The sequence below is a fragment of the Xiphophorus couchianus genome, chromosome 12, assembly GCF_001444195.1.
Source record: "Xiphophorus couchianus chromosome 12, X_couchianus-1.0, whole genome shotgun sequence".
Taxonomy (NCBI): domain Eukaryota; kingdom Metazoa; phylum Chordata; class Actinopteri; order Cyprinodontiformes; family Poeciliidae; genus Xiphophorus; species Xiphophorus couchianus.
The window spans coordinates 32,934,500-32,960,454 of record NC_040239.1 but is presented as its reverse complement, the minus strand read 5'-3'; the positions used below and the strand labels follow the sequence as shown (position 1 = coordinate 32,960,454).

Here is a 25,955-nt window from a genome sequence, read left to right as displayed (position 1 = left end):
AATGGGATATTTGGGAATAAGTCTGATATTTTTAATGGATTTGATAAGCATATTCTTCAAATTGATGTTAATTAAGATTGTTGATTCAAGTTGGATTTATAAATAAACTTTTTATAGTATGCTCTTATATAGAATAAATTGCTTACATGGGGCCTCCAACTTCATGGGGAATATGGAAATTTTCTAAGGATGGGTTGATGTTATCAAACTGGTTTTTGATTTTAAATTCCTGAGTTATGTTTGTTCTTTTCTTTGCAACATAAGAAAACACAGGGGGATATTATAGAGATAAAACATTACTGATGGGGGTGCTGTGGTGGCGCAGGGGCAAAGCATGACCCACGTATTGAGGCCTTAGTCCTCGTGGTGGTGGTCACAGGTTCGATTCCCGGCCTGGTGACATTTGACACATGTCTTCCCCCTCTCTCATTTCCCTGTTTCCTGTCAAACTACTTTCAAATAAAGGCCACTAGAGCCAACAAAACCTTAAAAAAACATTACTGATAAAATTTTAAATCTAAAACATCTCATAGTCTATTTTGAATTCTAGACAGCTGATTTGGAAAACTTGTAAAACACCTCAAAATATTTTAGTTTTTGGGCAAATTGTCTTATAAACAGTAACATAGATTCCAAATTGATTCCAAATCGATAATTTAATCATATCTTCAGTTGGAGAACTAAATTTCAGGCCAAATTATATGCAATAAATGGACTATCAAATTTGATAAATGAATTGGAATTAAAACTCAGGTGTTTCTGGCAAATTGTTTGGAAAATAGAGAAAAAAAATTATAATTGGAGACTTCAAAATTAATGTCCCAGGTCCCTGGGACCTGATGACATCACTACGCTATCCAGTGAAGAAACAATGAATTAGTATAGAAAGATTCTAGATATTGACTAGTCTTGCAAATTTTATATGCTCATTTTATTCTGTTGATAGGGTTTTCTCTATTGTAACTTCTAAATTACCTAGTCAATATTTTCAAAATGCTCAAGCAGTCTTGGTGTAGAATCACATTAAAACAAAGATGTTGTATTTTTTTATTAATTATGTCACATTTTTGAGATGATTGATCACCTTACCCCTGTATATATTAGTTTATTTGTTACGGGGGGCTGCAAGCCATTCACTCCTTGCTGTCCCAAGCAACCAGCCACACCAACCCCACCCAGTTGTTCAGAACTCTGTTTATCCTGAAGTTGGTCTGCAGCTACAATACCAGCTACATGTCTGCTTCATCTCGGTCTTCATGCGATTGCAACAAAAGATGGTTTGGGAACACTTGAGCTTCCATCAGGCCATCCCGGGGTTCATCAAGGCCAGTCAAGTGACCAGTGAGATGGTGATGATCAGCCTGGATCTGGTGAAGACATGGCTGTCGGTGATGAGCATGGAGGTGAAGAAGAACTTCATTCTGACGTCTTTGATCAAGGATCAAGGATCAAGCAGAGGATCAAGGACCAACAGCCGGTGTGCGGGTCCAAAGCCATGACCTGTGAGGGAAACAGTGACGGCACCGTGACGAGAGGACTGTCTCTGGAACCAGCCCTGACCAGACATCAAGCGGTTCCAAATGGCAGCCAGTGGCGCATTCTTGGTGTTTGGCCACAGCCAGTTCATGTCAGGAGCGGAGACCATGCTCAGCTTCTCCACAGGTGACATTGTAGTCACCTTCCTCATCAGGATTTCCTACCAGGTGAATGATTCCACCAACGTGGCTGACTCTCGAAGTGAGCTGCTGAAGATGGCTGTTGAAGACGACCCTAAGGCTGGACATGTGGCTGCACCAGCCTGGAGATTCTGTGTTTTCTACTGATCATGTGGCAGTCTCCGGCTGTCCTGGCCCACTTCAAGATGCTGCAGTGCAGCATCTTGAATGCATGCGCATGACTTGTGGCAACACCAAGATCCTGCGGGGTGTACTGGAGATACGATGTGTGGAGGGCAAGATTACTGGTGACAGCTGGAAGGAGCGGTCCGCCAGATAGCTTAGGATACACATGGACATACTTAATGATTGTGTGGGGTGATTGTGGTGATATTACATCACCCCAAGGGAGTTTTGAGAGTAAATAATTCTGTGTTTTCCTTCTATCTCTTTTAGCTAGTCATGTCATAAGGAACCCTCCATGTCACCAATAGGAGGGTTCCTTAAGCTTTACCTTGAGCTTAAGGAAATGACATGTTAGAAAATGCTAGGAAATGCAAATGAGAGCTAGGGGTAAAGGATATGACACACTAGAGAACACCCTCTTTTAGGGCGTAGCTTAGATAGAGGTTAACAAAGGAGATCAGAAACTTCTTGGTTGCCATTTTGTCCTACTAGCTCTTAAAGGTAGCATGTGAAATAGACCAGCTGTATTTTGGTACTAATAAATGGAATTCATGAATTCAACTCACTGACTCTTTTTCAACCTTGTACATCAAGAATTCAGCATGGACAATTCTCCACACTGTGTTATGAAAAGAGAGATTATTGATTAAATTAAGAAAACTTGGTAGAGGAGGTAAGATTTACAATTGGGTTTTAGATTTTTTTGTTTGGGAGAGAAATAGAAGTTAGAATAGGGGCTGCTTTCTCTAATAGATATATTGTTGAGAATGATACCCCACAAGGCAGTGTGTGTAGCCCAATTCTTTTTAATTTAACGTAATTGATAAATTAAATTTTTGATTAAATACACTGCTCAAAAAAATAAAGGGAACACTAACACATCCTAGATCTGAATGAAAGAAATATTCTCACTGAATACTGATAGGTTTATTTTGTCCTAACCTGCAAAGAATCAGCCAGAGACAGAGATTAGGTTTCTTTTCATTTCTTTTCTGCAGAATAGGAGAATTGAGAACAGACGCGACGAATCGCTGTCAAACACTGTCTGGACTCAATTCTGCCAGATCTTTCTTTGCATTTCTCTTTATTGTATAGAAAAAGGAGGTTGGGCTTCTTCACACAGTCACACAGAGAATTGACCAACCGTCTTTACATTCTGAACCCTCTGTGGACATGCCCTTACAAGGGCATGTGGCTGACCACAACTAATCAGTTACACATGGAACTAATAACACATGAATGTTTAACGTTTTTAGCTTCCAGGCAAACATCCTAAACAAAGTTAATAATATACTACAAAAGAAAGAGAAGTTAAGTAAATATAAAAAGAAGAATAATAATATGAAAAGAATTATATGAAAGAATAATATGAAAACATAACTTGTAAAATAAACAGGAGGATAATTTTTCTAACAAATACTTTGTTCTGTACAAAGTTGGATGTGCTGACAACAAAATCACACAAAAATCATCAATGGAAATCAAATTTATTAACCAATGGAGGCCTGGATTTGGAGCCACACACAAAATTAAAGTGAAATAACACTACACGCTGATCCAACTTTAATGAAATGTCCTTAAAACAAGTCAAAATGAGGCTCAGTATTGTGTGTGGCCTCCACGTGCCTGTATGACCTCCCTACAACGCCTGGGCATGCTCCTGATGAGGTGGCGGATGGTCTCCTGAGGGATCTCCTCCCAGACCTGGACTAAAGCATCCGCCAACTCCTGGACAGTCTGTGGTGCAACGTGACGTTGGTGGATGGAGCGAGACATAATGTCCCAGATGTGCTCAATCGGATTCAGGTCTGGGGAACGGGCTGGCCAGTCCACAGCTTCAATACCTTCATCTTGCAGGAACTGCTGACTCACTCCAGCCACATGAGGTCTAGCATTGTCCTGCATTAGGAGGAACCCAGGGCCAACCGCACCAGCATATGGTCTCACAAGGGGTCTGAGGATCTCATCTCGGTACCTAATGGCAGTCAGGCTACCTCTGGTGAGCACATGGAGGGCTGTGCGGCCCTCCAAAGAAATGCCACCCCACACCATTACTGACCCACTGCCAAACCGGTCATGCTGAAGGATGTTGCAGGCAGCAGACCGCTCTCCACGGCGTCACCAGACTCTGTCATGCCTGTCACATGTGCTCAGTGTGAACCTGCTTTCATCTGTGAAGAGCACAAGGCGCCATTGGCGAATTTGCCAATCCTGGTGTTCTCTGGCAAATGCCAAGCGTCCTGCACGGTGTTGGGCTGTGAGCACAACCCCCATCTGTGGATGTCAGGCCCTCATACCATCCTCATGGAGTCGGTTTCTAACCGTTTGTGCAGACACATGCACATTTGTGGCCTACTGGAGGTCATTTTGCAGGGCTATGGCAGTGCTCCTCCTGTTGCTTCTTGCACAAAGGCAGAGGTAGCGGTCCTGCTGCTGGGTTGTTGCCCTCCTACGGCCTCCTCCACGTCTCCTGGTGTACTGGCCTGTCTCCTGGTAGCGCCTCCAGCCTCTGGACACTACGCTGACAGACACAGCAAACCTTCTTGCCACAGCTCGCATTGATGTGCCATCCTGGATGAGCTGCACTACCTGAGCCACTTGTGTGGGTTGTGGAGTCCGTCTCATGCTACCACAAGTGTGAAAGCACCACCAACATTCAAAACTGACCAAAACATCAGCCAGACAGCATAGGTACTGAGAAGTGGTCTGTGGTCCCAACTGCAGAACCACTCCTTTATTGAGTGTGTCTTGCTAATTGCCAATAATTTCCACCTGTTGTCTATTCCATTTGCACAACAGCAGGTGAAATTGATTGTCAATCAGTGTTGCTTCCTAAGTGGACAGTTTGATTTCACAGAAGTGTTCCCTTTATTTTTTTGAGCAGTGTAGATAGCAGTATAGGAAAATCTTTATTTGCAGATGATGGGGCTCTGTGGGTGCAGAGACATAAGCTTTTGTATTTGCAGAAAAAGATGCAGGATGCCACTATGAAAGTGGAAGTTTGGGCAAACAAATGGGGATTTTTAATGTCAGTTGCAAAAACCCACGTTCTCTGTTTATATGGAAGACATAAAGAAGTTAATTTGAATCTGTACAATCGTAACCTTGAACAGTGATGTTTTTAGGTGTCATCTTTGATGAAAAATTAACTTGGAAACAACACATAGAATCAGTTCAAAATAAATGTAAAAAAGTGAATAATTTGTTGAGATGTCTTTCTGGTCAGGAATAGGGCGCTTCAAGAAGTGCACTGTTGGGAATTTATCAGGTTCTCATGAGGTCTTCTTTGGATTATGGTTGTGTAGCAAATATGGCAGCTTCTAACATATATGCTGCATATATGTGGGTCATTTGAGAAACATGATAGAGAACAAACACAAGGATTACAAATATGTTGAGGAGCTTTCTAATCAGCTCCTTTAGCGGTTTTATTAGTTGAGACTGGTGAGCTTCTTTTAAGGTTAAGAAGAATGAAATCAATTTGATAAACCTCCAGGGACATAAGTATGGTCATCCAACAAAGACTGTGCTGCAGGACTATTGGGACATCATAAATCTAATTATAATAGCTTTGGATAGATTGGGGACATTGCATTTGGGAAAATTTCTTAAAAACAGAAAGACTCCAGAATACACTTAGACTTAGACTTACGTATTTTTATTGTCATTTAACAAAGAAACATAAGTACAATTGGCAATGAAATGTCCTCGCTTGGCCACCGGAGCACACACAAAAACACAAGTCTGACTACAATTAAATAATATACAAATAATTTTCAAACAGTCTCAGACAGTCTTCATGAAGGGATTGTTGAGCAATCTGATTGTCACGAACGGTGCGGTGAGGGGTGGTGAGGCAGACGCAGCGGACCCAGGTAAGATGAATAATGATTTTAATGAAGAAAACACTGTCCAAACAACAGGCAGCACGCACGTTAGACGACGAATTGACAAGGACCCGACCAGGAACAAGGAACACAGGTGGAGTTAAATACACAGCGGGTAATTACAGAAACGAGACACACCTGGGAACAATCAAGGGGAAGACAGGACAACACGAAGACTTGGGGACACAGAAAACTCTAAATAAATACACAGAAAACACAGAACATGACACTGATGGCCAGTAGGAGACAACTATTTCTGAGTCTGGCTGTTCTCAGCGGTGCTACAGTGCTCCTGCCAGACGGCAACCAGATGAACAGACCATGGAGAGGATGGGTGGAATCAGAGAGGATCTAGTTTGCTCTGGCTAAGCAGCGTCTGTGTGCAATGCTCTGGATAGGGGGGAGTGGAGTCCCAATGATACTCTCCGCTGTCTTCACCACTCTTTGCAGAGACTTCCAGTCTGACGCCTGGCAGCTTTTAGACCAGATGGAGATACTTCTGGTCAGCAGGCTCTCAATGGTTCCTTTGTAGAAGGTGGATAGGTTGTGAGGGGGGAGCGAAGCTCTTCTAATTTTTCTCAGAAAGTACAAGCACTGCTGTGCTTGCACTTTCAGTTAAGAGATAAGAGGTGTCTAGCCAAGGTTGTCTTTAATGTGAACTCCCAGGAACCTAGTGCTGCTGACGATCTCCACTGCTCTGTTGTTGATGAGGAGTGGTGTGTGGTTGGGTTGAGAACTTCTGAAGTTGACAATGATCTCTTTTGTCAAGAGCAGGTTGTTTATTCTGCACCAGTCCACAATATGTTGTACCTCTTTTCTGTAGTTCACTTCATTGTTGTCCTGAATGAGTCCCATAATTGTTGTGTCATCTACATATTTCATGATGTGGTTGGTGTTAAACCTGGGACGACAGTCATGGGTCATTAGGGTAAATAGCAGGGGGCTCAGGACACAGCCCTATGGGGAGCCAGTATTTAAATAAATGACATTGGAGGTGTTATTATCCACACGGACAGCCAGAGTTCTGTCTGGGAGGAAGTCTAGCAGCCAGTTGCACAGTGGAGTATTGAATCCCAGGGGGACCAGTTTGGGGGACCATGGGGATGATTGTATTGAATGCTGAGCTGAAGTCCAAAAACAGCATCCGTATGTGGGTGTTTCTTTTTTTACAGGTGTACCAGGCTCAGATGAAGAGCAGTGGAGATGGCATCCTCAGTTGAGCGGTTAGATTTGTATGAAAACTGGAAAGGGTCAAACAACGGAGGCAGTATAGAGATTATATGACTCTTAACCATTCTCTCGAAGCACTTCATGATAATAGATGTTAATGCAACAGGTCATGAAGACATGTGATGGCTGGTTTCTTGGGTACTGAAATAATAATAGCTGACTTAAAACATGAGGGGACAAGGACCAGATACAGTAATGTTTTGAAGATGTCCGTGAGCACATGGGCTAGCTGGTCTGCACACTCTTTCATCAGCGTTGCTGGAATGTTGTCACGACCTGCAGCTTTTCAGATGTTAACCTTTCTCAGCGATTTTCGTACAGCAGATGTTTTGAGCCTGAGGGCCTGTTCATCGGGGTGAGGGGTAGCTTTACTTACAGGGGTTTTATTTAGGGCTTCAAATCTTCCAAATAAGTTGTTGAGCTCATTAAGGAAGTTAATGCCATCTTGGCAGGATGAAGATGTGATTTTATAATCAGTGATAGATTCGATGCCCTGCCACAGTTGTCTGGTGTTGGTGGCATCGTGAAAGAAACGTCGGATCTTTTGACTGTAGGCATGTTTTGCAGCCTTGATAGTACGGTTTAGATTGGCCCTCACTGATGCGACCATGTCACCAGATTTGAAGGCAGCATTACGCTCCCTCATTCTAGAATACACCTCCTCCTCCTACTTTTTTTTTATTATTATTTTTATTAATTTTAGATTCGTTACATTACAAAGAACAAAGAAGAAACCTGTGCCGCCACACACAGGTGGCGGCACAGGTTTATATGCCGCCATTTATTCTAAATAAATAAATATATTTAGTATAAATGTATTTATTTATTCTAAATAAATTTATTTATTTAAGATAAATAAATAAATTTATTTATTTTAAAAAATAAATAAATAAAAAAAATATTAAAAAAACTACAACAAAGTACCCCACATGAACAAGAAACAAGGTGTCATTCTTCTCCTCCAGTCCACGTCACCCCTCAGCCATCAAGAGAGGAAACAAAAGCAGGCAAGAATAAATAGAGCTATAGAACAAAATGATAAAAAAAATCCTAAAATCCTAAGGACCAATCAGAAAAGACTCAAGGGGACCCCAAAGTGTCAAAAATGTGTCTGAAGAAGAAGAAGAATTTCTTTATTCATCCCAGCAGGGAAATTATTTCCCAGTTACAGCAAGAATTTTTTATACACAGATTAACACACACACGACGGGAGCTGCGTCTGCAGGCAGCCAGCTGAGCCGGCGCCATTTTTGAAGGAGGACATGCGGCAAAGGTCGTCCGGACCGGATTTGTGATTAAGATCATGAGTCAGCTTTTCCAAAGGAAGGATAACAGATATCTGTGTGAGCCACATATTTACTGTGGGGGCAGAAGGAGAAATCCATTGTAACAAAATACAATTCTTGGCAAGAAATTGAAGAATTGTAAACAAGGATTTAGAATGTGCATCCAAATGATTAGGGGAAACATTTAGAAGATAGAACACAGGAGACAAAGAAAAGCGAACACCCAAAACCTTTTCAATCACCAAATGTACGTCCCTCCAAAAGGTCCTTAATAAATCACATGATCAGAATAGATGGAGAAAAGTACCTCTATGCCTCAAACATTTGCAGCACAGGTTGGAACGGTTGGGGAACATTCTCTGAAGATGAACAGGGGTATAGTACGATCTATAGAAAAGTTTAAAATTCTGTTCTTGTATAGAAACAGAAGTGCATTGTGGAAAGGTTCCATTGCAAATCTTAAGCCAATCTAAAGGACTGAATTTCATCTCCAGATCACGCTCCCACAACCACTTGACAGAGTCAAAGCTTGATGTACAGAGCAGAGTAAGAATGCATAGAATTTGGAAATCAGACCTTTGGGAGAATTGATTGAAACCAGAACATTTTCTAAGTCCGTCAGTTCCCTACAGAATGCATTGGACCGAAATAATGAATCCATACGATGCCGAATTTGAAGATATTTATAAAAATCTTTCTGAGGAATGTTGCTCTTGTCCCTGATTTGATTAAATGATTTGATAGCACCGGAAATCAACAGATCAGAAAAATCATTCAGACCAGAACAAGACCAGTTCAATAGGCCAATACTTCTAATAAAAGTTGGTAGGTCCGGGTTTAAAGTCAGGGGGGATCTAATTGAGATAAAGGGGGGAATATTCAAGTATTTCCTTATGTCTTGCCAAGCTAACAAACTACCATGTTTTCCTTCAATGAATCCAATTGATCTAAGTTATTGATAAAAGGGAGAGAACTTAACCTTCTAGGACAGCATGATAAAGATTCAAGGCCCCGCCATAAGCAGGTGTCTCTACTAGAAAACCAGTCAGACATAATTTTAAGCTGAGCAGACCAGTAGTAGAGTTGCAAATTGGGTAAAGATAAACCTCCCAACTGCTTGGGTTTAGTAAGAGTGGAGAACCTAATTCGTTGATGCTTATTGTTCCAAATAAAACGAGAAATATGAGAATTAAGGGATTTAAAGAATGTAAGGGACAAGTAGCAAGGAAGGTTTTGAACCAGGTAGTTTAAGCGAGGGAGAATATTCATTTTTATTGTGTTAACCCTACCGAGAAGTGATATAGGTAAAGTAGACCATTTCGACAGATCATTCTTAATGTTCTGAACTAGGGGGGAGTAGTTTGATGAGAATAAGTCTTTCAGATCATGGGTAATAAAGATGCCCAAGTACTTGAAACCTCTTTTAGATGTATGAAAAATAGGTTGCAGCGCCATATCTTGGGGGATGTTGAAAGGAGAAGCGACAGACTTGCCTAAATTAATTTTATAACCCGAAAGAGCACCAAATTTATCTGTGGAACTAAGTACAGCCGGGATTGATTTATTTGGGGTTTTCAGGTATAAAAGGACATCATCCGCAAAAAGAGAGATCACATGGTGATCTTCACCTATCCTAATTCCAGATATGTCTGGGTTAGATCTAATAGCCACAGCTAAAGGTTCAATGAACAACGTAAACAACAAAGGTGACAAGGGGCACCCCTGTCTACAACCCCTCTGAACAGAAAAACCATCTGACAGCAAACCGTTAGTACTGGCTACTGGACTGGAATAGAAGGCTTTAATCATGTTAATAAAATTAGGGCCCATGCCAAATTTCTGTAAAACTAGGAATAAAAAGGGCCATTCTACCCAATCAAAGGCCTTTTCTGTATCGAGAAAGATAAGCAAAGCAGGGTCTTTATGTTGATTAAGGTAATGCATAACGTTTAGAGCACAACGCACATTGTCTCTTCCATATCTAGATTTCACAAAACCTGTCTGGTCGGGGTTTATTATCTTTGGAAGAATTTTTTCTAGTCTCTGCGCCAACACCTTCGCAACAATTTTGTAATCAACATTAAGGAGACTGATAGGTCTATAGGATGAGCAATCTAGCGAATTTATATCTTTCTTCAACAATAAGCTGATAGAAGCAAAACTCCAGGATGGAGGCACACCTCCTGCTAAGATATCATTTATAGCAGGTAAAAAGATGGGATGGATCTCTTTAAAAATTCCAGTGGAAATCCGTCAGGACCAGGACATTTTCCATTTGGCATCGATTGGATTGCCGCCGGGCTGCACAGTGGTGCAGTTGGTAGCACTGTTGCCTTGCAGCAAGAAGGTCCTGGGTTCGATTCCCAGCCGGGGTCTTTCTGCATGGAGTTTGCATGTTCTCCCTGTGCATGCGTGGGTTCTCTCCAGGTGCTCCGGCTTCCTCCCACAGTCCAAAAACATGACTGTCAGGTTAATTGGTCTCTCTAAATTCTCCCTAGGTGTGAGTGTGTGTGTGCATGGCTGTATGTCTCTGTGTTGCCCTGCGACAGACTGGCGACCTGTCCAGGGTGTACCCCGCCTCTCGCCCGGAACGTAGTTGGAGATAGGCACCAGCAACCCTCCCGACCCCATTAGGGACAAAGGGTGAACAGAAAATGGATGGATGGATGGATTGCCGCCCAAACCTCCTCAGGTGTAAAAGCAGCATCAAGGAAATCGAGGGTAAGAGAAAACCATCTAAATAGGAAATAATATCTGATTCTATTTTACCAGCCGTGTAAAGGGATTTATAAAAGTCTTTGAAAGTGTTATCAATAACAGATGGATCACAGGTAACATCCCCGTTCCATGTTCTTATCATATTGATAGAGCGATCGTTGATTTGGTTCTTTAATTGATAGGCAAGCAGAAGGCTTGACTTGTTATCAAACTCGTAATATTTCTTTTTAGTATAGATTAACAGCTTCCTGGCATGGCGAGTGTAGTCCATATTCAGCTTGGTCCTAGCAGCAACTAATGCCTTGAGATTCCCTGATGTAGGGAACTGTTTATGTATATGCTCCAACCTAGACACCTCATTCTCTAGTTTTTTTCTGTTTTCCTCCAAAACGCTTTTCTGAAAAGAGCTATAAGAAATGAGCTGCCCTCTTAAGGTGGCCTTGGCCGCATCCCAAATCATGGCAGAAGAAACTGGAGAAGATTCATTATCAGACCAGTACTGTAAAAGATTATTCCTAACAAGGGTACAAAAAGAGCTGCTGTTCAAGAACGAGGTATTAAATCTCCAAATGGGAGTCCTCACAGTATTAAATGAAGATTCAAATTGTAAATAAATAGGGGCATGGTCTGAAAGGGTGATTGAACCCATAAAGCAAGACAGAACAGAATGTAGATAGGATTTTGGGATAAAAAAAAAAATCAAGTCTAGAATATGAGTTATGGGGGTTTGAATAAAAAGAGTAGTCTTTTACTTTGGGGTTCAGCTGACGCCACACATCGATCAACCCAATGTCTGAACATAATTCTTTAAGAGCAGATGAAACTTTGGGATTGGACACATGTGCTGCGGAGGATTTATCTAAACCGGCATCCATTATACAATTGAAATCACCAGCCAGCAAGCCAAAGCCATCACAACACTGACTAAACAATAAAATTACTTGCGAAATGAAGTTAGGTGAATCATTATTAGGGGCATAGACATTGAGTATGGTTGTAGATTGACCAGCAATTGAACCTTTAATCAGAATAAATCTACCTTCTGAATCTCTTTCCTCATGTAAGATGGTAAAGGGGAGATTCTTATTAATAAGGATGGCTGTGCCCTTTTTGTTCTGTGGATGAGAAGAAGAATAAACATTGCCCACCCAGTCTCTTTTTAGTTTCAGATGTTCTACCCTAGATAGCCTAGTCTCCTGAAGAAGAGCAATATCAGCTCCCTGCTTCCTCAAAAAAGTCAAAATTTTCTTCCTCTTAATTACATGGCCTAAACCCTGGACATTCCAGGAAATGAGATTAAGTAGCCGAGGCATACTGGCGTAAGGTATTATGGATGACGTTAGAAGGAGATGAATGAAATACTGAGATCAAAAAGAGACATGAGGAAGACAAAACCAAGATTGTTGTGGAGTGACTAAAAAAAGAACAAAACAAAACCCCTTGAGAAGCAGCACATACCCTCCCAAATCCTGCGTGCTGTTGAGTGGGTCTTTTTTTTGCCCGTTGATGAAAAAAAATAGGGAATTCCTTGTCACGCTGCGACTTCGGCATCTCCAATGGACCGTTTAACAGGCAGAATGTAGGTGTCGAAAGTAGAAAATCGGAAAATTAATAAGGTCCTGGGGCAGAGCAAACTCCTAAGCGTCCATACTGGTCCGGAGCATGTGACCAACCTCCTCCTCCTACTTTTAATGAAGGTCTGATATCCTTGATTCCAAAAAGAGGAATTTCACAGACCCAACAAATTATAGGTGTTGGATTCCGGGGTTTTGGGGGGGTTTTCGTGTCTGGGTCCTTTTTTCGGCTAGTCACTAGCCTTCCACCAGATAGTGTCAGAGACTGCTTTTCCTGGCGGGGCGTGCCAACCTCCAACACACCTGTTCAGCATCTCCTCATCATCTCTGGAGCTCAAGAGGAGCTGACTGCCGGTTCTTCGACGCCCGAGTATTTGCCAGCAATGGTAGTCAGAGCCCTCCAGCGTAAGCTCTTTGTTCTCTTGAGAAACTTCCCGAGTAATTCCTGTCGTTGTTCTCCTCCTCCAGGTGTCCTCCTCGAGATGCCGAGTTTCTTTGTTAAGGGATTTTTCCCCCTGGTTTCCCAAGACCTGTTCCCTCGTGACGCCGTGGAGATTACCCACTGGTTGCCCGAGTCCCCGCACCTTCCCTTGGAAACGCCATTCGTTAGTCGGAACACTCCTCTGTCTCCAGCCCGCCAGATCCTGCCTGTCCGCCTTCCACCGCCAGCTCCTGGATCCAGCTGGTTCTCAGACAAGCCCGGACCCATTGAGAAAACCCTTTGGACTAAACGACCTCGATCCAACAGTTAAACCCTCCCGGACGTTCACCATCAACTCTGCAAGTAAGATCAGTCCGTTTCTCATTCACTCACTCCCTTTTCCGACACCCTCGAATTCACCTCCTCTCTGTTGCCTCCATAGTGTGCCGCATTTCCGGAGAGCCGTATTTCCTGGAGCAGAAGCACCTCTGCTGATTTTCTAATTATTCAATAAACCATATCTACTGATTATCCGTTTCCCTGTGGTCTTCTGCATGTGGGCAAGAAAAGTAGACCTCAACATGACAATAGGCCATGTTTAGTTTATTAAACGTGGACTGTAAAATATTAACTGTTGTGCGCTGTTACGGCCCGGCTCGGATGGCCGCAACAAAAAATAGGGAGGATACGGCAACCAGCTACAGCTTTTAAACCCTTCAGAGGCATTTATTAAAAACACAAGATGTCAGCTGTGCCAGCGCCGCCTCCGAGTCCGGATCTCATCTGCGCCTGGTTCTGTTGTCGGCCAGTCACCATCCCGATTAATGGAACGGCGCTCCTTATATACCATCCCGGTGTCTGGAGACACCTCCCACAATCAAGGACCTAATTGATAAACAGCTTACACTACACAGCACACACACAGGACCGCACCGCAGGGCCGTCACAGCGCTTACAACTAGTTATTCCTAGTATTATTTATCAGAATCAGACAGGCTTAATGAAAAACCGCTCCTCCTCTGATAACATTAGAAAACTGTTACACCTAATGTGGCTGAGCCTGTCAAAGGAGGAGCCAGTCGCTGCCATCTCCTTAGATGCAGAGAAAGTGTTTGATAGAGAGAATGGAGCTTTCTCCATTCTCCATTTCTCTTCTCAGCTCTCTCAAATTTTACTAAATGGGTCAAAATATTGTGTATAGAACCAAAGGCTTCAGTCATAACTAATGGCACTATCTCATCCTTTTTTAATTTATCACGTGGAACCCGTCAGGCTTGTTTTCTCAGCCCATTGTTATTCATTATCTTTATAGAAACTTTGGCAGTGAGCATTAGAATACTAAATAAGGACACTAAATGGATGTTATGGGGACAACAAGAACACAAGTTGCTTTTTTTATGCTGATGACAGGATCCGCTTACATCCTTGCCGCACTTAATGGACACTATACAGATGTATTCAAAGATCTCAGGGTGTTCAATAAATTGGGCTAAATCTGAAGCCATGCCATTATCCTCTTCATATGTCATTCAGACATGGTCAAAGATTTTAAATTCAAGTGGACACGCAAAGGCATGAAATATCTTGGGATTAGACTTAGTAGGGAATTGGAAGCATTACCTTTACTAAATTTTAACCCAGTGCTTTCAAACATTAAAACAAACTTTGAAAAGTCGGAGAAGATCAAATTAACACTCTGGGGTAAGATTAACATTATAAAAATGATTACCACCCCTCAGTTTAACTTTATGCATATAATGCTTCCTATTTCAATTCCACTGGATATTTTTAAAAGGTATGAAAATTTGATCAAACGTTTCTTGTGAGGAGGTAAAATAGCGAGAATAAAACTGGAAAAATTGTATGCTCCTAAGGAAAAGGGTGGTCTAGGACTTCCGGATCCTAAGCTCTATTGCCTGTCATTTGAGACGTCTAAATTAGTTAAACATTGGGAAGGTGAGAATGGGCAGGAATGGTTTAATATTGAAAGAGATATTTGTTTGCCGTTTGACCCCAAACACAAATTATCTCAAAAGATTGACGGAACCAACCCAGTCTATGTTCATTCTTGTAAAGTTTGGTCAAAGGTACATAAACTGTTAAAGCTTTCACATCAGATAGAGAAATATGAGTCTCTAGAATAACCCTGCTATATGTATTGGTAAATCACCTGTGTTTTGGAGGTAGTGGCATTAACGTGGCACCATTGGTGATTTATATAGGGCAATTCATGTCCTACAACGAACTTACTCACACATTTGATTTGGAAGGTTGAGCAAATTTATGGAAATATCTACAGATGATACATTTTGTTACCTCAAAATTGAAAAAGACTATAGAAATGATATATTAAACTATATTAGGATGCCATGTGATCAACACACTATACCTCTCAATTTTATAAGCTGCTAGGTTATAATTTGAGTAGTGAATCGTCAAATATTAAACTTTTATGGCAGAGAGATTTGAGAATAGAGTAAACAAAAGAAAAGTGGTTGAGTGGGCTGTCAGAGAGCGGTAAATATATGAAAGCGGCCAAAAGTAAATTTATACAGTATAAGGTGCTACATAGATATTATCATACGCCTACCAGACTACAGACTACTGCCATTAGGCAGACAATATCTGTTGGAAATGTAAGAAAGAGGTGTGCACATATTTGCACTGTTTTTTGGGACTGTTCTCTGGTTTCACCTTTTTGGATTAATATCTTGGAGACTCTTGAGTGCATGGCTTGGCTCAGAGATCCCTTAGACTCCAGCACTGTGTCTACTAGGAGACAGATCTCAAATGCCAAATACCCCAAAAGGAGTTTTTACAGTCTTGGTGATCGGTCTGGTGACAGCATGCAGGATCATGTTAAGACATTGGAAGACCACAAAGTGTCCCGAGCTAAAGTAGTGGATTAAATGACGGACACAGCTTCCTATGAAGCCAACATGAAAGGGAACAGGCACATGGACTGGGATAGCTTTTGGGACTCACTGAAAAGAACTACGACCTCTGTGTGAAACGTCAAGATAAAGCTTCTTGGATTTCCTGAGCAAATTTTTTTTTCCCTACCCCCAGCTATACCTTGGGAATATGGGGGAGGCAGGGTCTGTGCACCAGGCTTTTCTGTTTGTGTTTGTGCTTTATGTGGGATAATATTCAGAAAATCAATAAAATTTGAATTACAAAAAGAAATCAATTAGATTTTTAAAAAACACTAGGTTATTTAATCGTATTTAAAAGTATATATGTATGTGTGTATGTATGTAGGGGTGTATACGTGTGAATACAGTACGTGTGTTTATGAATGTGTATGGGTATGAATTTGCACACTCACCCCCACTATTGAGGTGTGTATTATTACATTCCCTCTGAATATCATTGATGACCACACTCCAGTCAGGTAGGTGGCAGTAAATCCGGTACCTACCATCTAATGATGGCAACTATTGGCGGATGGCAACCATCCGCCAATAAAACACAAAAGAAGAAGAAGAAGCACACCTGAAACCAATATTAGCTCATTAGCAGACTGCATGCTAGTAAAAGTGCAATTTAGCAATTTAATTCAAGCGTGTAGGACAAGGGACACATCAAAACGTTGCGAGACTCGGGCCCTCAAGGACTGCAGTTTGAGATCCCGGAATTAACGCAAGGCACCCAACTAAATCTACATCTGATGATTAAAATGCCTCCTATACTATAAAATATAATCATCATGAACATAAAGTCAGATGCCTGCAAACTGTTCTGTAAAAGTGAGAGGAAATGTTTGGCCTAGATGTTGGGGTGGAATGATACAGGACAACATGGTGGTCTATTTTAAAGACATATTCTGCAACTACTGACTGGTAAACATAAGAAAACAGCAACCATAAACATGAAAACAAAACATTTATTTCATAGTCTAATAGAGTACCTTTGAAAACCAGAGGTTTTGAACCAGCACAATCTCAGTGCAGTGCATTATTTACTCTCATAATTACCATGGAAATTAAAGGTTTAATTGTATATTTACATAGCCAATAATCATAGTGTTCATGTTCATAGTTTATATAAAGTGGTCCTATTTCTTGCAGGTTGCTATGTTGCTATTGGGTTCTTGTCTCACTGTCAGGTAAATATTCAACACTAGAGTTTATAAATCAGCGATGTAAGTTTATGTTAAACTGAGAGCAACATGTGCCACAAAGCAGGTTCAATTCTTTTGGGAAACTTTGACAACCTATTCTAAAGAAGTGCATGTGACTTGTTTGTTTTGTTGATTAAAATGTGCAGCTGCTATCAAAGACAATACTTGGGATTTCTGGAAACTTCATGAAGTTTGTCTAAAAAAATTTACAAGCATGTTCAATGACAATAGAATATTTGATGCATTTTTGACAAAAAGGTTAAAACATGACAAACATATTTTGCCTTTCTGATGGTGAAAAGACCCTTTGTGTAGTGCTTCTTTTTAGAGAGATGCTCTGGTTTGGTTCTTTTCCGAATGTAGATTAAATATGATTTCCAAATATGATTCGTCAAGATGGCGCCGGCGCAGCTGGCTGCCTGCAGACGCAGCTCCCGTCGTGTGTGTTTGTCTGTGTATATTTGCTGTAACCGATTAATGATCTGTGCTTGAAGAACCCATGGATCATCAGTTGGGCTTTCCACAATGGCTGGATGTGGTTCTGTCGATGTTCTCTGCGTTCGTCTGCTACTGTTTATACTCTTGGTTGTGGAGAACCTCGCTGAGCGGAGTAGCGGCTTTGTTTGCTCGCGTGAACGGCTGATTGCGCTGTGTGGGCCTCTGCTGCTGCCCGGAGACGGGCCTGTGGTCCCGGAGGAGTTACGGAGGAGACGACGGGGCTGCGGGTCTGGAGTTAAACGGAGGTAGAAGAAGAGACGGCGCAGGCCAGTGTTACCGGCGATTATTGTGGGGAACGTGAGGTCTTTGGTAAATTGGACAGACGAACTCACGGTGCTGGTTAGGACCCAGAAGGAGTACTGGGAGTGCAGTATCTTCTGCTTCACGGAAACCTGGCTACACTCGCTTATTCCGGACTACAGCGTGGAGGTTCCTGGATTTTCCTTGGTGTGGGGGACAGGGACTTTTCCAAGAGTCGGAAGAAGAGGGGCGGCGGGATTGCACTTATGTGAGTGAGATGTGGTGTAATCCCGGCCATGTTAACGTGAAGGAACAGATTTGTAGCCCGGACATTGAACTTCTGGCTGTGGGAATGCGGCCGTGTTATTTACCGAGGGAGTTTACGTCCGCCATTTTGATCGCTGTTTACATTGCCCCATCAGCTGATGCAGCGGTGGCCTGTGATGTCATCAGCTCTGACACAGCCAAACTCCAGACTAAACAACCGGACGTTGTTATTGTGTCTTGTCTCTTGTCTTGTCTTGTCCCTATGCTGTAACTGCAAAGTAATTTCCCTGCTGGGATGAATAAAGTACTTCTATTCTATTCTATTCTATGATCAGCAACAGATAGGAAAAAGGAGCCAGACCTGCAAATCTGCAGCAACTCAACTGCTGCAGATTTGCAATTGAGTTGCTGCAACTGCAACTCAACTGAATGACTGCTCCACAGAATAACTTTGGAGAGCCATAGAAGCAAAGGTTAGATCCATGTTGCTCATTCGGAGCTTTGGAAGACGAGAAGAGTAAATGTCCTAAAGTAAAGCTCTTAGAATTACCCCCCAAAAATTTGATAGTTATATTGCAGTAGAAGGTGTAATGTGTTTTATAAACTCAGCAAATGGTCCTCTTGTGGCCCAGCTTCTTTAGGAAGAAATTCATCTTAGTAATGAGTGTAGAAGCTACTGAGCCAGAACATCAATGTACATTACTGTGTGGATTTGATTTCAGGTATAAAAGTTACAAACAAAATGGTTTCAAACTGCAGCTCCCTTTTCTTTCTATTCAACAATCAGTAAACAACTGTTTACCACTAATTTAGAAATTAACCCAGGTTAATTTCTAAAGTAACCTGGGTTAATGTGGGTTAATGTGTTTATGAATGTGTATGGCAGGGGTCTCAAACTCCAGTCCTCGAGGGCCGCAGTTCCTGCAACTTTTAGATGTGCCTCTGCTGCACCACACCTGAATAGAATAATTAGGTCATTAGCAAGGCTCGGAGAACTGATCTACACAAGGAGGAGAATTAAGCCATTTCATTCCAGTGTACCTGTGGCACATTTAAAACTGTAGGACTGTGGCCCTCAAGGACTGGAGTTTAAGACCCCTGGTGTATGGGTATGAATTTGCACACTCATGCACACCTCAATAGTGTGGCATACAGAAATCTAAAATACTTTGGTAAGATCAAGAGCTTTCATTGGTGTGACTTTTGTCAATAAGCTTCAACTATCTTTTTCATTTGCTTTTATTTTATTTATCTTGGCTCTTTTTAAAACCCACTTGTTGAGGACCACCATTCTTTGTGTTGGTCTTACCTGAAGTTGCTCGCCTCACGTCCAAAGACAGCTTCACTGGAAGATGGTGCATAAGTTCACAGATTTCCTGGTAGCTTGAGGAGTTCACTGGTTTACCTCCAATTTTCACAATCTCATCACCGGGGCAGAGTTTAGTTTCACAGTCCTAGAAGATAAATAAGAAAGCAACTTAGAACACCATTTTATCAATGCTTCACTCTTTGACCACTGTTGGAGCTCTTCAGAATAGACCCATGATTTTTGGTTTATTTCACTGAAATAAACTTCGTTCATTCACACGTACCCATTCAGCAGCACTGTCACGCTTTAAACCAGCAATCATAACTCTCAGAGGGGATGACATAATCTCCAGGTCCAGCCCAAATGTCTCTTCTTCTTTTCTCTTTAAATTAACAGTGTGAAAACCTCTGAAATCTTCCCTTTCAAAGAGCTGTCTGGGCATCAGCCATGTTGCTATCTCTTCTCCACTTGGTATGGAGTTAGATAGCATCTGTGGTAAGTGTGCAGGTGTGGGTTTTTGTTGCTGGGTCAGTGGTTCAGTGTTTTCAGCTTTATCTGATGCCTCATCGTCACTGAACTCATCCTCTGAGTGTATGACCTTTCGTTGGCAGAGAAGTGGGCTCCGCATTGAGATGGTACTGGAATCAGCGAGGGCATGGCAAAGGGGCTCTGTATGTTGATGTAAAGGGACAGAAGTCTTGTTGTGTGATGTTGTGCATCCAGGGCTGTGGTTAACATCTGTCACAGAGGTGCTGCATTCTGAGAAAAACACACAACACAATAAACTCCTAAGGCATTTTACAGTCCCTCCAGGAAGTTACAATGGCGATTGCAACTACTAATGCAAATTCACTCATCATTCGCAAAATTTGCACAAACTTGCAGTTTTCACCAGTAATCACAAGTTTTCCATAAGTTTCACCAATCAGCTTAGTGTTTTCTGTATTTCCTTCTTTTTTCACCAATCACTGCAGTGTGGCTGAATTTTGACCACTCCCTTTTGCACCCTTCAAATTTTACTTCCTTTGTACTAAGTCCTTTTAAAAGTAAACTTGCAACATTTGTAGTGAATTGGTGTTATATAAGTAAAACTGAACTGAATCAAATTGAAATGTTCTTACCTTGCGATTGTAGTGGGCCATATGTTGAGGCTCTGCTGCCCAGCTGGTGGAGCCCTTGACCACTGTTTGAGCTCTTCAGAACAGACCCAGATGTGGCCAGAGGAACCTCATGAGGGAAGTACTCAGATAGTTCTGTCTCAGAGCTCAGGGATCCCTACATCAGCATTAGAAACATTAGACAAAGAGGAACATAAAATGAATGTTGGTTCAGATTCACAGCTTCCAAGCAATTACTACTCCAAAGCAGCTGTGGCTACAATCCAGTACCTTGTTATTATTAGTGTGAGAATGGAAATGACTGATTTCATTCTAAAGCCGCTTTGAGAGCACTTTGAGGGTTGAAAATGGTATATAAGTCTGATGTCATTTCATCATTAAAACTGTAGCTTAGCCAGCTTTTAAACTCCTACTATTAAGCACAAAGATAGATTGTTTGCTACAATCCTGATGTCCATCCATCCATTTTCTTACACCCTTATCCTGTTGGGGCCATGAGGGTTGTCGGTGTCTATCCCCAGGGGTCAAAAGACGAGAGGCGAGGTACACCCTGACTGGTCGCCAGTCCATCACAGGGCAACACAGAGACAGACAGGACAAACAACCATGCACACACACCCACACCTAAGGAGAATTTAGATAGACCAATTAACCTGACAGCCATGTTTCTGGACTGTGGGAGGAAGCCGGTGTACACAGAGTGAACCCACACATGCACAGGGAGAACATGCAAACTCCATGCAGAAAGACCCTGGGCCTGGGAATGAACCCAGGACCTTCTTGCTGCAAGGAAATAGTGCTACCATCTGCGCCACTGTGCAGCCCCAAGATGGAAACTTGTATGAGAATATTTTTGTATTTTCTTAATAAAATATGGATTTTATATAATTTTTTTTTACTCAGCTCTGTGTGGTATAAAATGGTAGTTAACCTTTGCTGAACCACCGTTAAAACTAGAAACTTTGAATCTTTGTTTGACTTCACATGAAGACATGACCATCTCAGAATATTTCACTAATCTTCTGATGACTCAGGACTTTTTAAAAGTATTTATTTCACTGCCAATATAGAACCTAAAAGGAGTAAGCACTGTCCTTAAAACTTCCAACTCAGTCCACTAAGAGACAAAGTGAAACCAGGCTGGTGGGATACTACAGGACCAGAATGTGCACAGAGGGGAGAAGCAAAAGGCATATTTGCTGGGACAGGCTTGGAACCTGTTAATTACTTCTTCCAGTTCTAGTTTTATTTACTATTCTATACATAGTTCCCACATGTCTGAACCGGAAATGATCCGCCATCTTGTTAGACAAGAGCAGCGCACAGTACAGATGAACCATGGCTTCGAAACCAACAAAAAGAAAGCATATGAAAAAAGGTATATGAATTAATAGTAGTAATCAGGGGTGAAAGTAAGCAGTTACGGTCGGGTACTGCATAAAAAATTTTGCGCAAGTACACAGTACCTGCAAGAGAGGGGAATGGCTGTTTGCTGTAAAAAATCAATGGGTGCACTGTGCAGCCGTGAGTGGTTAGTTTTTCAAGAACAGTCTAAAACACGACTTAATCAGTTAATAAATGATTTTTTTTCCCCATTTCATATTGTTTCTGAACTGTTCGTGCTTTGCTAGAGCAGGGGTGCAATATGTCGATCGCGGAAGGTTTTGAGTAGATCTGATGAAAGACCCCGGGCCTGGAATCGAACAATCCTGTCATATACATCAAAACGTAGTTGGCATGCAAAACATGGTAACACCACATGTCCATTAAGATGATCATGAGGATTCAATTGTGAGTAAAACACGTAGGCATTTAAGAAAGATTACAGAGAACATCATAAACTGTGATGTGCTCACATTTGTCTTTAGTTGAATCAATCTTTAGTTATTGATTCAACTAAAACCAGTGTTTCAAATGTGAGACTTAAAGAGCAGAACTGAAATCCTGGATCAACACTTACTCTGCTGACAGGCTCAAGGAACCTCTTCATGGTCCAGCTGAGAGCAGAGGGGCTGTCCTCCTCACTGGACTTTACATCTGCCCGACGGCTTTTACAAGACTGACCTTGAGGTTAGGGTAAGAGTAGTTAAAATAAATGTTGTACTTTAATAAAGTATAACATTTAAAAAACTGTAAAATGAGAAAATAAAACATAACTGTATGTGAAAATCAGACCTTGGCAATGAGAGGAGGGTCTGTTTCTGAACACATTGTCCTTATTGGTTGATTGAGCAATAATTTGATCCATTTCTTGCTCTGATACCTGCAACCCGACACAGACACAGAGCATCACTCTGTATCATCATTGGTTCACCAAGAATGCTAAACCAATGCTGCATTTCTCCCTCTTATATGGGAAATCTCACTTTATGAGATCCGTCAGGTGTGAATGCAAAGTTAAGACAACTTAATACCACTGTTTATCACTGAAATAAGCCACATTTACTTGATGTGATACAAACAGTCCTGAATCATGTTTGTATCATAGCAGTATCACAGTAAAGTTACAAACAACCTGGCAGAATATACAGAACGATTTTGCTGTTGAGATGTGTCCACAATATGTATTTATTTTATCAAATGCCACTGTACTCAAAAGACTAAACATATGTTAAATGAAAATTCTGAGCCTGTCAGTAGTTTGGGATTATCTGACCTTGGAGTCTGGATGTCTGCTTATAATGAGACTGACTGGACCAGGTCCACATTCACTGAGAATAGCGTAAGCCTCACTAAGTGCAGCATGACGAAGACTGACAGAGTCCACCTCCAGAATCTGATCTCCACGACTGCACACACAGAGAACAGGGTGTGAGGACAGCAGAGCCAAAATAGCAGCAGGTTGGCCCTAAAGAACAAAACGAAACAGCTTACCTGAGCCTTCCATCAATCTTGGCAATGGACCCAAGAGCTAAGCTGTGGATATAGATACCAGGAACAGAGTTCTCCAGCATCAGATAACAGACTCCAATCCCCAGACCAACTCCATGTTCTAAAATAAAGAACATCATAATACAAATGTTCAAGAAAGTTATTTCTTAAAATACAGTGATTATATTATATTATATAATATTTTGTATAATCTGAAAAGCAAGCATTGTAATTCATATACTGTATATACTGTACAGTATAAATGCAGTATATATACTATATATATATATATATATACATATATATATATATATACATATATATATATATATACAGAATCTTTTGTTATATTTATTTATATTGATACTTTTATTAGTACTAATCGGAGCCTTGCAATGAAATTTCCTTAAAATATATATAGACCAATAAACTGTGTTATTGGAACTTATTGGATCTTGTGTCCAATAACACACATGGTCAATGTGGATTGATATAACATAGCATAACATACATATTGCTATGTTGTTATGTCCTGGATTGTTTGAGTTGTTTTTGGGTTTGTTCATTTTGTATTGTTAGTGTTTTTTCTTTATCAGATCAGTCTTGTTTCTGTTTTTCTAATTCAGTCATTTCTCAGTAATTCTAGTTTATCATATTTCTTTATTTCTTGTGTCTAGTTATACATTACTCTTTGATTCATTTTCCTAGTTTCCCTGTTGTGTGCTCTCAATCGTTTTTAAACACTGAATGTATTTAAAGAGCCTGCATGAGGACAAATAGCTTAGACCACCTCAGGGGAAATCCTGAAGTGAATGTTATAAATTCTAATCCACCTCTTTGATTTCTTAACTCCAGCTGCATAATCTGATTGCATACATGGTCAGTGTGGAGTGATCTGGATGAATGGGGCGGTGATGGACATATGACTTTAATAAGAGGATCGTTGGTTCAAGCCACCACCCTGTCTGTCTCTATTGTTATGTCCTTGGCCAAGACACCCACCTTGCCTGCTGGTGCAACTATTCCTGTTTGTATAATCTCTGTCTATACAAACAGTCAGAGATTTAAAAAGCAGCAGGAAAAGGAAATGAGGTGTATTAGCAGTGACACTGAACTCTTGGCAGAAAATTTCCATCCACATTATTTACCAAGAGAGTTCACCAGTGTTATTTTGGCAGTTGTTTACATTCCACCCTCAGCTGCTGCCTACAATGCATGTGATGTCATCAGTTCCAGTGTTGCTGACATACAGTTTGTCTCACAGAATGCATTTGTGGCTATATCTAATGATTTTAATAATGTCTGACTCTCTGCTATACTGGCAACATTTCAACAGTTTAGTAGCTGCTTACCAGAAAAAACAAGACATTGAATTAATTTTATACAAATGTCAAAGATTCATACATCTCCAAAGCAAGACCTCTTCTGGGGAAATCAGATCACAACCCTTGTTTTCCTCTGCTCAGAATATAAATTCCTTGTTCATAGACTACCTGTAACTAAAAAGGATTGTGAGGCAAAAAGAAAATGGCTGAGTTTTCAAAGGAATTAAGGATATTAGTGAGGCCATTGTCATAGATGGAAACTAGGTCAACTGGATCAGATGTATGAAAAGTGGACAGCAATATGTGGTAAAAGAACATCTTAATTAATATTTTTAATACTGCAGAAAGAGATGGTGCATTGAAGTTTGGAGGAAGAGAACTGGAGATTAACCTTGAAAGACAGCAGAAAATGATCAGTAAAATGAAGCTCATCAAAAGAACAGCTAAGAGGAATGAGTCCAGAGCAACAGAAAAAGTCCAGGATGTGTGTAAATTGCTGGACACCAAAGCTCTTGAGACAGGATGAGAAGTCTTTGGAGAGCAAGAGATCGGCATCATCCATGTGACTGTTAAAATCACTCATTGTAATAATGTTTATTAAGAGGGCTGAGAGATGAGCAAGCAACACAGCAAAATCATCCATAAAACATCTATTATATTTAACCTTTATTTTGCCAGGGAAATTCCATTGAGGTAACAAATCTCCTGCAAGAGAATCCTGACCAATACTAATAGGGAACTGAGCTTTCCACGATGAGTGCTAACCTTTATTAAGAGTAACCTCCATGACGATGCAGTCTTTTGGACCTAGACCAGGACCCTTGTGGCCTTCAACATCTTCCACGCCTAATGGGACAGGTGTGCCCCCATCAGTGTAAGAGTTGGATGAGCTGGAGCGACTGGGTAGGGTTGGGGTTGCACATGGAGTTAGGCCGAGACTGCGCAGACGGGTGCGAATTGTAAGGGTCACAACCCCTCTTTTCAGCTGCTGTTACACGGAAAAGAAGTTGTTCATTAAAAAGGTGAAGACGTCAACAACTTGGGATTTTAAGAAAGTGCTTCTAACTTTTTTTTCCCACACCTTCAGTGTGTCACAACTAAAAAAACAAGTTTATTTGGAGGCACAGACTTAAAATTACATTCCCAGGGTATTATGTTTAAATACAGACATGCTTTTAATAGATAGATAGATAGATAGATAGATAGATAGATAGATAGATAGATAGATAGATAGATAGATAGATAGA

At 41.1% G+C, this 25,955-nt stretch overlaps 1 protein-coding gene across 4 annotated transcripts in view; it reads right to left on the bottom strand.

The window, feature by feature from the left end:
* pdzd2 (PDZ domain containing 2) overlaps nt 1–25,955 on the bottom strand; it is a 137,251-nt gene that overhangs the window by 20,026 nt on the left and 91,270 nt on the right. For all 4 annotated transcript variants that reach the window (XM_028033646.1, XM_028033644.1, XM_028033643.1 and 1 more), the window contains 8 exons: nt 25,474–25,696; nt 23,387–23,504; nt 23,169–23,301; nt 22,688–22,775; nt 22,473–22,576; nt 20,516–20,669; nt 19,678–20,153; nt 19,395–19,539 (listed from right to left, as the gene is read on the bottom strand). In XM_028033646.1, the coding sequence (XP_027889447.1) occupies nt 19,395–19,539; nt 19,678–20,153; nt 20,516–20,669; nt 22,473–22,576; nt 22,688–22,775; nt 23,169–23,301; nt 23,387–23,504; nt 25,474–25,696 (1,441 nt within the window). The remainder of the gene's footprint in view (nt 1–19,394; nt 19,540–19,677; nt 20,154–20,515; nt 20,670–22,472; nt 22,577–22,687; nt 22,776–23,168; nt 23,302–23,386; nt 23,505–25,473; nt 25,697–25,955) is intronic.